General features: G+C 40.6%; 1 protein-coding gene across 1 annotated transcript in view; it reads right to left on the bottom strand.

Annotated features, from left to right (window-relative positions):
• Positions 1–7565, bottom strand: part of DNAH6 (dynein axonemal heavy chain 6) — a 328739-nt gene extending 321174 nt beyond the window's left edge. The window contains exons 1-2 of the mRNA XM_090281614.1: positions 7404–7565; positions 5998–6230 (exon numbers count right to left, since the gene is read on the bottom strand). Of these exons, the coding sequence (XP_090137740.1) occupies positions 5998–6222 (225 nt within the window). The 5' untranslated portion in view covers positions 6223–6230; positions 7404–7565. The remainder of the gene's footprint in view (positions 1–5997; positions 6231–7403) is intronic.
• Between the last annotated feature and the right edge of the window lie 5853 nt (positions 7566–13418).

Here is a 13418-nt window from a genome sequence, read left to right as displayed (position 1 = left end):
ACATGTTAGTCTCTTTAATATCAATGTGAACTTGTCTTATTCTTCACTACTTTTGAACAGGGATAGCCCTGTTGGAAATTGATTTCCTCCAGGGACCAATTTCCTAGCCACACTACAGTCATTGTAGCAGCTACCACCCTTGTCTGTCAATGGACTACTGCTTGACTAGACTTTTCTAGCTGGTTTCCATTAATTCTGTATTTTAAATACCAACAAATTATTCTAGTTATAACAGAAATGGCTCAGGAGCATGAAGTCACAGACCCACTAATTATCCATTACAAACCCCCACCATTCACTATAACAGCTACTGTGGGAAGAAGCATACAATCCTCCAACCCTATCCAAAAGTCATTAATCACTTCCCTTAGCCATAAGTGATTGGAAAAAAAAAAAAAAAAAAAAAAAGCCTACCATGGTGGCATTATCTTAGGTCAATCTAATTTCAAATAAGGCAATAAAGATTCATCATTTAACATTAAAGCTAAGTTTAAAAATTCACTATAATGTCTTTAAGCTTCTAAGCATTATGATTTTAGCATGATAGCTAATTTCATATATGGGAGTGAGAAAAAAAGCTTGAGACTAAGTATAGTAATAACTGTTAAGTTTACATTTAGTTTTAGATAAAAATTCTTCTTGAGTCACTCACCAAAGAAAAGACAAGACTAGCTGGTGCTACAGTTATGAGATTGGGAGGAAAGCTCTCAGCTATATAACAATGTGGAAAAAGAATACAGACCAGAGTCACAAGTTAAGAATGGGGAATTGGGGTCCAAGATGGAGTATAAGGAGACCCTGAACTCACCTCCCACAGACGCACTGAATAATATATACCTACATATATAGCAACTCTTTCTGAAAAACAACCGATGGTGATTGAACAGCTTCTGCTCATCAAATGAGAGACAGGCCACACAGAGAAGGGGAGGAGAGAGATGCAGTAACCATGGGAACCTACCCCAGTGGGGGCAACCTGCCATAGGGAGGGATATCACTGATGAACCCATGTGCAGACTCACTTGCCCTGGGGCACAAAGATAAAACAATGTTTTAAAATGTATCTAGATTATACATGAAAAAATGAAAACTATTTACTAACCCCAAGATGCCTCCCAAATAACTGGGGAACTTAAGAAACTCTCCAGAACTGGAGGAGCCAGCAAGTGCCATTGCTTATGTTCCCCCGCCACCTACATAGCATGGGTGGGAGCTTAGTCCAAGTGCTTGGTACAGCTTGCAAGGCTGCTACCGCATGCTCTGCATCACCTCATCTAGCAACCATTCCAGACCCAGCTAGCTGGCCTGACAGGGTGCCCTGGAAACCATGGGGCCTGGGCAAACTTTCCCGATGCTTGTTTCAAAGGTGGCCAGCTCATCTACCTGAAGGCCGCCAGAGCTGCAGGGCCTGGCCAATTCAGTCATGCCTGCCACAGCTTTGGCTAGCCAGCCTGCCAGGACTCCCCTAGCAATGCATGTGCCCTAGGCTCCAGCAGGCCTTCCAAAGCTACCTAGCACATGCAGTCTACACAGAGGTCACTCTTACACAAGGTCACTTCTTCAAGATGGAGGTATCTGTTTTGTTTCATTCATAAAAGCAAACCCAGGAAGTCAAACAAAATGAGGGAACAAAGGAATATGTTCCAAATGAAAGAACAAGAAAAGATCCCAAAAAGAACCCTAATGATATAAATGTAAGTAATTTTTCTGATGAAGAATTCAAAATTTAAATGGCTGAGTATTTTGTCATTGGATATATTGATTCATATTGTGACATTTTCTTTATCTAGTCATTCACTGGCTTAGGTTGTTTCTATGTCTTGGATATTTAAATAATACTCAATGAGCATAGAAGTACGTGTATCTTTACAAATTATAGTGTTTTTATATTTTTCAGTTAAATTCTCAGAAGAGGAATTGTAGATCATATGGCTGTATTGGTTATGCAGTTTTCTATTTATTTAAGATGTTATTTGGTTTATTAAATTTTGAATTAATTCCTAGGTTAATGTTTTTACATAAAGTAACATTATAATAAAAATAACAAATCAGCACTAAAGGTCTTCAAGAATATTTTTCTTCAAAAGGAATCAGTACTCAAGTTTGAGAAACAATAAAATAAGGATTAATATCCATAATATATATTTTTTAAAACCTCAAAAACTGATAGGAAAAGGCAAACAATCTAAAGTGGACAAAGGTTATTTATGAACAGAATCCACAAAATAAGTAATAAATATGTCAATGAAAAAGTACTTTATTAATAAGATGAAAATTACAACAATATGATGCCATTTTAACCTATCAATCTAGTAAAAATTTAAAAAACTGATAGTATAAGGTTTGGCAAAGATGTGGGTAAACAGGCCCTCTCATACAGTGTAGGTGGGAAGGTAAACTGGTTAAACCTTAGAGTGAAATTGGGAAATATTTTTCAAAACTAAAAATGTACATATTTTGGATAGACAGGCTGCATCTCCCTCCACAACTAAGAAGGAATACAACTACTTCAAAACTAGAGACAACCAAAAGTTCCATAAAATCGAGCTGCATGGAAGTCCAATACACAGAGATATAAAGAAGAAATACTCATCCAGATAGGTTGGAGGGGCGGAGCTGGGGCAGAGAGGAAGCACTGAGGTGGTAGCAGCAGCAGTGGCAGGACAGTGGCAGGCCAGCAGAAAGTGCGGTCACACATTTAAAAAAAGTCAGGAGGGGTGACTTCTAGTCAAGATGGAGGCCTAGACAGACATGCTGAGTCTCTCTCCACAACTAAGAAGCACTACAACTACCTCAAAACTAGAGACAACCAGAAGTTCCAGAAAATCGAGCTGCACGGAAGTCCAACACACAAAGATATAAAGAAGAAATACTTATCCAGACAGGTTGGAAGGGCAGAGCTGGGGCAAAGAGGAAGCAGTTTGGTGGTGGCAGCAGCAGCAGCAGCAGCAGGTCAGCATAAAGTGCAGTCATACATTTTAAAAAGTCAGGAGGGACACCTCCCAGCACCAGATCAGACCGCATAGCTCACAGTTCCAACGCTGGGGAAAATAAAGCCTCATTACTTCTGACTGTGCAAACCAGTGGGGGTTGGGGCAGAGGAAGAAACTGCCAGTCTCTCAGCAGAGTCCACTTGTTTAAAGGGCCTCCACAGTCCTAAAATGTCTGCAGACCCATCCACTCTGGGAACGATGACCAGGGCAACAGCTAGAGAGATGCCAAACCCAAATAGGAAGTGAGAGAAGTGCCTGGAAAGGGGTGAGTGCTGAGCAAGCAGCATTGTTCCCTCTCTGATCCCTTCCCCATATACAGCACCACAATGTGGTGAAACAGGTCGCCCTGTACTGATGAATACCTAAGGCTCCGCCCGTTTCAATGTAACAGGTGCAGTAGCTCTACCTAAGACACAGAGGTAAACACAGGAGCCTGTCAAGATGAGGAGACAGAGAAGTATGGTCCAAAAGAGGGAATGGATCAAGGTTTCAGTGGGAGAACTAAGCGATGAAGAGATATCCAACCTAACAGACAAGGAGATAGCCAACCTAACAGAAGTAGAGTTCAAAACACTGGTTATAAAGATGCTCACAGACTTGAAAAATATGCTTAAGTATGGCAAATGCATAAGGGAAGAAGTGAAGGCTATGCTAAATGAAACGAAGGAAAATCCACACAAAACCAATGGTGAAGAAAAGGAGACCGGGGTTCAAATCAATAATTTGGGATATAAGGAAGAAAAAAACAGTCAGCCAGTACAGAATGAGGAAACAAGAATTGAAAAAAATGAGGAGAGGCTTAGGAACTTCTGGGACAGTTTAAATGTGCCAATATCCAAATCATAGGGGTGTCAGAAGGAGAAGAGGAAGAGCAAGAAATTGAAAACTTATGTGAGAAAATAATGAAGGAAAACTTCCCAAACTTGGCAAAGGCAATAGTCATATAAGTCCAGGAAGCACAGAGAGTCCCAAACAAGCTAGACTCAAAGAGGACCACACCAAGATACATCATAATTAAAATGCCAAAGGTTCAAGATAAAGAGAGAATCTTAAAAGCAGCAAGAGAAAGCAGAGAGTTACCTACAAAGGGCTGCCTATTAAGACTCTCAGTTGATTTCTCAAAAGAAACTTTGCAGGCAAGAAGGGACTGGCAAGAAGTATTCAATGTGATGAAAAGCAAGGACCTAAAACCAAGATTACTCTATCCAGCAAAGCTATCATTTAGAATGGAAGGGCAGATGAAGTGCTTCCCAGACAAGGTAAAGCTAAGAGTTCATCATCACCAAGCCATTATTATAAGAAGTATTAAAGGGACTTATTTAAGAAAAAGAAGATCAAAACTATGAACAGTAAAATGACAACAAATGGACAACTATCAACAACTGAATCTAAAAAATAAGAACAAAATCCAACTAAGCAAACCAGAATAGGAACAGAGACACATGTATGGGGATCATTAGGAGGGCTGTCAGTCGGGAGCGGTAGGGGAAGAAATGGGGAAATGGTGCAGGGATTAAGAAACATAATTGGTTGGTACAAAATAGATAGGGGCAAGTTAAGAATAGTATAGGAAAGGGTGAAGCCAAAGAACTCATATGAACAACACATGGACATGAACTAAGGTGGTTGGGATTGCTGGAGGGAAGGGGGTACTGGGCAGAGGGGAGCAAAGGGAAAAGAAACAGGGACAACTGTAACAATGTAATCAATAAAATATACTTTTAAAAGGTACATACTTTGTTTATGACTTATAAAAATGCCACTTCTAAGAATCCATTTTTATATGTACAAAGGAAAGACCATTTGTTGCAGATTGAGAGCAAAAAACAACAACAAAACAAACAGGAAATAACTAACCTGAACCCCCATCAATAGGAGACAAGTTGATGGGTACCATATTATGGCACATCCATGCAACAAAATACAGAGCAGCTGTTAGAAGAGATACCTCTGGATGCATGCATTGGGAAGATTTCTATATATTTAAGTGAAAAGGGCACTTTGAAGATCAGTATGTACTGTATAATATTACTTTAAAGCTACAAATGTTTGTATACATCCTCACATATATACATATATATTCAAATAAACTATATAAAGCTGCCTGAAGGGCAACTTCCAACAATAGTAGTTAATGTCTGAGGGTGGAAGTGAGAATTTTCACTTTTTACTTTATGCAGTTACGATTCTCTTTTATATGGATTTATAATTATCCAAAGGCATAAATGGGTTCTTAAAATTAAGTATTTTCAGACATGCACAAAATTATTTAGGACACCAGGCATTTAAAAATAATTAAACTATATTACTACTACAGGCATACCTCATTTTATTGTGCTTTGCAGATAATGCCTTTTCTGGATATTAAAGGTTTGTGGCAACCTTGCATTGAACAAGTCTGTTGGCAGTATTTTTCCAACAGGCTTAGATGATAGTATTTTTTTTATCAATAGAGTATTTTTTAATTAAGGTATGTACATTGTTTTTAGACCTAATGCTGTTGCACACTTAATAGGCAAAAGTATAGTATAAACATAACTTTTATATGCACTGGGAAGGTAAAAAATTGGTGTGACTCACTTTATTGCAATATTCAGTTTATAGCAGTGGTCTCGAAATGAAGCCACAATATCTCTGAGGTATGCTTGATATATATATATTTCTCTTACTAAAGTTCCCAGTATTAAATGGTTTCCTAATATCCAAAAGAGCCTTACAACCTACATAATTAAGTATTGTATTGTACATAATCCTAGAGATTTGTCCACTAGCAAATTTTGTTCACCACCATATCCCTCCTACCTCAAACTGCTCAGAGCTCAATTTTTTCAATAACTAATAATGTTTATAACTTCATAGACAAGTTTTAACTTTTAGGTTTTCATTTCTTTTTGTTAAGAGCCTAGAAATACTCCATTTCCTCCCACACCCACCCCTACCCCAAAGCAGTTTTGCAACTTCCTCTGTAGCCAAAAGTGGCTAAGACATTGGTTTTTGAACTTACCAGAGGCTCTAGTTTAATAGGCTGCTGTCGTTTTCGTGTCTTTTCTTGGGCTTTTGTGGGGTGCTTAAATATCAGGAATTGTGTATCATCTGCATTTTCTGTTGGTGCTATAAAACTTAGTCTTCCCATTGCTTTTATACTACTCAGTCTTGCAAGCATAGGATTTTCCACCCGCTCTTCAATACTTTTTAGGTCCAAGTCAGTTTCTGAGGTGTGAAAAGCCATCCTCACTCCTGAAAGTGTAGGATTAGGAAAGACAAATGAAAGGTAGAATGACAGGATGGGGGAGATGAGTCTAGTGGAGGGGACTTAATAACTAGGGAGAACTGAATTTGCTCACCCCCCCCCCCCAAAAAAAAACCCACCAAAGTTACCCCAATCTTCCCAAACTGAGGACTTGAACTAGAGGAGTAAAAATTAGGAACTGTATCTGGCCTTTAAGAAGCCCTGTAGCAGGGGGTGAAATGCAGGATTTTGCATTTCTAACAAGTTCTTGGGTGATGCTGATGAAGAGAAATGTAATTAGCATTGAGATAAGTGTTTCTCACATTTGAGTATGCAAAATATCTCCTGGGAAGCTTGTTCAAAATGCTGGTAATTCTAATACAAGCAATCTGAGAAATATAGCCTAGATACTTGCTCATGAAGAAGCCAAACAAAGGAAAAACAGAATTGAGGGCTAAACCCTAAAACAATGATTCTGGAACTTCTACGTGCATGAGTCACTTAGGGACCTTGTTAAAACGAAGGTTCTGATTCATAGACATTAAATAGCGAGGTCCTAGAACACTATGGTATTATAGCACTTGAGGTCTTCAACTAGGAGTCAGCTGGACTAGCTTTTAGTCTAGATCTGTAATGGCTAATCAAAATATGATGCAAAAAGCAAGCAGATGGGCATCACTGAATAAAGCCAAGATGGAGAGGCCAGCTCCAGTGAAGACAAGATGCAGCTCCTGAATGAAGACATCATGGTAGAATCCAGTAATGACTTATGCGACTTGATCACGTGTTACTACTGCTCAAAGCCCTTTGCCGGGCGGCCCATAATTGAGTGCAGCCTCTGTGGAACGTGATTCCACCTCTCCTGTGCTAAGATGAAGAACTTGACTGCCCTCTTTTACTGACTTCCTTTACTGGCAGAAGTACAAGGAACTCTGGCTAGAGGTGTGCACACCTCAACTGACTAGCCACGTGCTGAAAACACAAGTTTAGATCTGACCACTCAGTGTGAAATCTCGGCCAAGTCTTTGCTATCTCTGTTCCTCACTTTCCACCCCCTCTAAAATGACAGGTACATAGTAGGGAATCAGTGAAATGCCTTGCCATTGACTTTCTCTGCCCGTCTGAGTCTTTCCTTGCGTGTTCCAAGAGCCAGCTCCACAGTTTGATTCCTCAAGACTTACCAAGTCAGACTAGAGCAGCCGCCGCAGCCGCCTAGGGTCTCCACAGACAGAGCAAAGCCAGGGCTGGGGGTAGAAAAGTGGCGGTAGCTGGGAATGTTTCCCGTTGCCTAGCAGCCAGAGGGCCTCTACCGATGCGCACTGCGCCTGTGCACGACTTATAGCCACTACGCTGCAGGAGACCTTGTCTCTTAGGTTTAGGGGCGCGCTGGCAGTCGAGCCAATCAATGTCTCTGAAACATTTCCTACGTCGCTGGTTGGTGGAGAGGCCGCATTCCACCCACCCGTTTCATCCTCCGCACTGGGAAGTAAACGCTGTCCGGGTCGGGAGGCGGGGTCGCGGAAAGAGGTGGGCTGTCCTGTACCTTCGCTCATCAACCCCCGATGTTCTTTGTCCTAACTTCTCACAAGAATCTTTTCTCTGTATCCTCCTCCAGAGACTAAAGACTGACGAAGTTCACTTTAATGTAACTTTCTCTGGTTAGAAGAATCGAGACTCTCTGGAGAGGTCCGTTGTGTAGACAGTTAGGGTCCCATTCTCAAAGGGGTCGCCTGTCTTGCTTCTCGACCCACCAACCCTTCCCCCTGGGAGTGTCCTGAGGCGGAAGGGACGCGGGCTCTTCTTTCCCGCAAACTCCACCCTGTTTTTTCAACTATCTTTCTTTTCCACTCGGAAGGTGTCAGACGTAGCACGAGCCCATTTTACTGAGTCCCCGAGTCCTATTTACCAAAGCAGACCGGATCTTGTTCTGCCATTTAAGTCCCTGAATAACTGCTGCTAATGCTATGTGGAGGCGAATTCCACCAAAGCCCAACGGGAATCCGGTTGCTTACCTTAGCACAGTTAGTGGTCAGCAGAAGAGCCCTTTCATCTGCCCTGAGGAAATGCTACACCTGAGGGCAGAGCCCTGGTTTTTCAGCACCCGCCAAGATAACATAATCACAGCTGGAACTCATTACCTTCTCTTTGAGAGCTCCTCCCCCACTTTTAACCTTGATATTTTATTCTTGCCTTGAATGCCAAGCCCTATATGAATTGCTTAATTTATCATATATACAACCTGTGATGGTGGACTCAAATGCTGGAAAATTTTAGTTTCAGGTAATAGCTAATAAGTTTAGTAATCAATGTATATAAAAAGCTATTCTTTCAGAAACTGGAGGTATGACCCACCTTGACTCCAGGAAACAATAACCAGTTCCACCTTTGTGCCTCTGGAGGACTGTAAGCAGTCAAGATGGTATCTGAGCCATTGTAATCCAGGGTGAAGTGACCACAGCTCAGGACACAAAGACCACAACCCAGGACACAAAGACCACCACCCAGGGTACAAGAACCATCTCCCAGTGTTAGAAACAAGGTCATAGTGACTCCCAAACCAGTAGCAAAGTCATTGGTAACAAAAGGCAAATGTAATTAAAGGGTCTTAAGGGCAAATGTAATTAAAGGATCTCTGAGAAGGGAGTGGATAACATTAGCATATTCACAAATCACAATAGGGGCATTTAGATGAACGCGTTAGATTGTACCTCAGGAGTATCCAGTCATGGAGAAACGGGGAAGGAGGAGAGGGGAGGGGAAACTAGTTGCGCTAGGGTGGGGAAGCTAAGACTATAAAACCAGGTTCCTTTGTCTACTTGGGGCGCACATTCTCCTGGCTATGAGGGTGCGCCCGGCTCTGCAGACTCGTGAATAAAGGCCTCGTTTTACTGCTCAAGTCCTGTGTCCCAGTTTTTATTGTGAGCGTTTCTCACACCAGGACACAGATGAAAATGCTGCAGCTTTTACCCAATCAACTTTTCCCTGAATTCCAAACCCATAACCTACACTTTGCTTCTTATAAAAATGGCCCATTTATAATGGAATTTAAGACAGTCTATTAGGGTACAAACCTGCTGTCTTCTCAGATCACTGACCATCTGAATAAAGCGCCCATAAAGATTCAATCCCTGTCTCTGCGTATTCGGTCTGGTAGATGACAGGTAGCATGAACACCAGCTTCTCCGGTTTCACCGGCATTTTCTCAATCTTAACATGTTCAGGTATCGATTTTATATGATAGTTATGGCACCGCCTACAAGATAGGGAGTCATATAACGATAGAGCTGGGATGGAGATCACAGATTACTAATCCACCCCCACTTCACCATCAGGGAAATTGAGGCTTTACTCAAGGGCCCTACGGAGGAGGTAATTGGCAGAGTTGAGATACAAACCCAGGTCCGTTAACTTAAATAGTTAAATTTCTACATGATTTTGAGAGCAAAAACATTGAATCATGGAATTCTACCACTGGATGTATGGTGGAATATATTCTGAAAAATTCCTGAAGGGAAGTACCTATGTATTTGGACAAACTTCAAGGCACATTAGTTTAACTAGACAATTTTCATCCAGTTTATTGCAAGAATTTTTAAAACCTGCAATGCCTGCCTATTTAGTCAGGGCCACTGACCTCTTTTCCCTTAGACTGTCGAGTTAAAAAATGACAACAGCCACACAACAATAACCATTCAGTGTGAATGAATAAAAATTATACCTATATTTTTGTCAGATCATCAAAAACATTTTGGTGTGCCACAGAATTCCAGTAATTAGTGTATGTGCGCGATGAGATGAAAAAGGTTGAAAATTGCTGGTTTACCTGCATTGCTGAGCTCACAGGAATAAGGGGATCCTCAAGGGTCAAAACAACAATGAAATGAAACCAGAGTGATAAGTAACATGGAAATTGTGGCCACCTTGCTGGCAAATGCCCATACAAGGAAACATATAACTTTGGGGATTAATAATGAAGTCGAGGAAGGAGGGGGAATAGAAGACTAGGCCTTTCTTGAATCCACATAAAATGAAGGAGATAAACTTTTAAGTCCCCACACACATCTTGGACTCTTGGAAAAACCAACCATTCCTTCAGCAATATGTTGAGCTAGAACAAAAATTATCAGTTGAAGAAAGCTTACGAAAAAAACTATTATGTCTCTACCTGCATCTCCAGATGTAAAAAGATATGTTAAAAATATAATATTCTCCTCTAAGAATTTGCAAGCATAGCTAGCTAGCTCTCACCAATTCTGAATTTCGAGTTTACACTACCTATGTGGTCTGGGGGGAAAAATGCGAACTACTGAGAATATTCATCAAGTGAAAGGAATTATCAGTTCTGACCTCTTGGCATTTTCACAAGTTAGTTTCAGCCAAAAATAAATTCACAATAAAAAGTTACTAACTATAAAAGAAAACAAGCCACTCCTAATAAGTCAGCAGAACAAACAAGATTTAGAAGGAAAATAAATATTAGAACTATTAGATATAGAATACACCATAAATATTTATGAAGTACTCAAAGACAATACAAGATGAAGTTAAAAAGTATTATGAGAAGACATCAGCAAAAATGGTAGAGTAGGTAATTAAAAAGCCTATCCCTCCACAAAAGCAGTGATCAGAATTTAGTGACTTCAAACACTTCAGTGGCCACACTTGACAAAAAATACAGTCTTTTAAAATTATTTAGAAAAATCAGTAAACAAGTACAACCCACAGCAAGTAGTAACAACAAATCCTGAGGAAAGAGAATCTGGTTTTCAGAGTTACCACACTATAATATACCCAAAATGTCCAGTTTTCAACAAAAAATACGAGACATGCAAAAAAATATGACCCACTTACAAGGAAAAAATAATTAACAGAATTATGAATTAAGAGGTTAATTATATCCACAGGACAATCATTAAAAAAATAACTAAGAGACTTCCGGCCAAGATGGAGGCCTAGACTGATAAGCTCCATCTCCCTCCACAACCAAAAAGGAATACAACTACTGCAAAACTAGAAATAATCATAAGTTACAGAAAATAAATGAAAGTCCAACATATGAAGTTATAAAGAAGTGGTGCTGGTCCGGACAGGTAGGAGGGGTGAAGCCAGGGTGGAGAGGTCAATCTTTGCTGGCAGCAGCAGCAGTGGTGATGACGATGGTAAGCACAGACACCTGTATTTAACAGGAGGCGAGAAGCGCCTGGGGAGCACCCCCGGCTGCAGACCAGACCTGTTAGCTTGCGATTCCAACACTAGGGAAGGCAGACGCCCATTGCCTTGGACTGTGAGGGGTGGAGGAGGTGGGGACAGAGGAGGAGGCTCCCAGTCTCAGCAGAGAGTGAACGGCAGGAATCCATCTTGGACCCCTGTCCCCACACAGAGCACCACAGTGTGGTGAGAAGGGTCACCAGTAGTGAAAAGTGCATGGGGCTCTGCCCCCTATAGCATAGGAGGTGTGACAGCCCTGCCCAGGAAGCAAAGGTAAACACAAAATGGTCAGGATGGCACAGATCATGATAGAGATCCTGGTGACGCAGCTGACCAAACAGCAAATATCCAATCTAACGAAGAAGCAGATAGGAAATCTTTCTGAGGCACAGTTCAGAGCTTTGTTTATAAAAATGCTTACAGACCTAACAGCAGATCTTAAACAAAACAGGGAAGGAACAAAGGCTAGTCCTGCTGAAATGAACAAAAACACATACGAAACTAGTGGTGAGGGCAAGAAAACCAGGGATCAAATCAACAAATCGGAACATAGGGAAAGAGGAAATTAAAAGTGAGGAAAATGAGGAGAGGCTCAGAAACCTATGAGACAGCTATAAGCAGGCCAACATCCAAATCATAGGGTTGCCAGAAGATGAAGAAGAGGAACTAGAAATTGAAAAATTATGTGAAAAGAAAGAAGCATAATTTCCCTAACTTAAGGAAGGAAATAGACTTACAGGTCCAGGAAGCACAAAGAGTTCCAAAAAAACTGGACCCAGGGAGAACCACACCAAGACACATTATAATCAAAATGTCAAAAATTAAGGCTAAAGAGAGAATCTTAAAAGCAGCAAGAGAGAAGAAGAGAAGTAGGTACAAAGGAGTCCCAATAAGGCTATCAGCTGATTTCTCAAAAGAAACTCTGAAGGTAAGAAGGGATTGGCAAGAAATATTCAAAGTAATGAAAAGCAAAAACTTACGACCACGATTAGTCTATCCAGCGAAGCTGTCATTCAGAATAGAAGGGCAGAGAAAGTGTATTCAGGACAAAATAAAACTGAAAGAGTTCATTAGATCCAAACCACTGTTATATGAAATGTTAAAGGGACCTGTTTAGGAGAAAGAGGATCAAAACTATGAACATTAAAATGAAAACTGTATCACAAAAACCAACAACAGAAGCTAGGGAACTGAAACAAAGGCAAACTAAGTAGGCAAGAAGAGTGGGGAATAAATTATAGGTATGGGGAACATTATGGGGGTCAGCAGGGAGGGGTAAGGGGGGAAAGGGAGGGAGATAGTACATAAATTAAGAAGCATAGTAGGAGGCAGTGGAGTAGACAGGAAGATGTTGAGAAGAACTATATGCACAACCAATTGGGATAAACTAAGGTGGGGACAACTGGAGGGAGGGAGGTCACTGGGTGGAGGAAAACAACGGGAGAAGAAATCAGGACAACTATAACAGCATAACCAATAAAGCATATTGAAAAACAAAACAAAACAAAACTAAAAGCTATCGTACAAAAAACAAAAAACAAACAAGAAGTGAACCAAAATGCCACACTAGGAAGACATCTACCCACCCTAAAAGAAGGCTGTAATGGATGAACAACAACAATAAAAAATGACATAAAGGAAACAAATAGGAAATGGCAAGAATAGGTCCTTCTTTGTCAATGATTACATTATATGGAAATGCGCTAAGCTCTCCAGTTAAAAGGAAAAATTTGGGAGAATAGATAAAATCTTTTAAATTAAAAAATCTGCATATCAGTGGACTATGCAGGATTATGTGTATGTGGAGGGGCCACTAGTTGTTATATATGGATTTTCGACTACACATAGGTTGGCATTCCTAAACTCCACGTAGTTCAAGGGTTAATTGTATAAGAAAACATAAAGTGGAGGAACCATGAACTTGGTGAAGGCCAGGGTGAATCAATCAGGAGCACTGGTGGAGGGTTTAGCCTTCAATAAAAAGAAAA

This window comes from Furipterus horrens, unplaced genomic scaffold, assembly GCF_987537825.1.
Source record: "Furipterus horrens unplaced genomic scaffold, mFurHor1.1.pri manual_scaffold_6, whole genome shotgun sequence".
NCBI classification, from domain to species: Eukaryota; Metazoa; Chordata; class Mammalia; order Chiroptera; family Furipteridae; genus Furipterus; species Furipterus horrens.
This window is presented reverse-complemented; position numbering and strand designations above follow the sequence as displayed.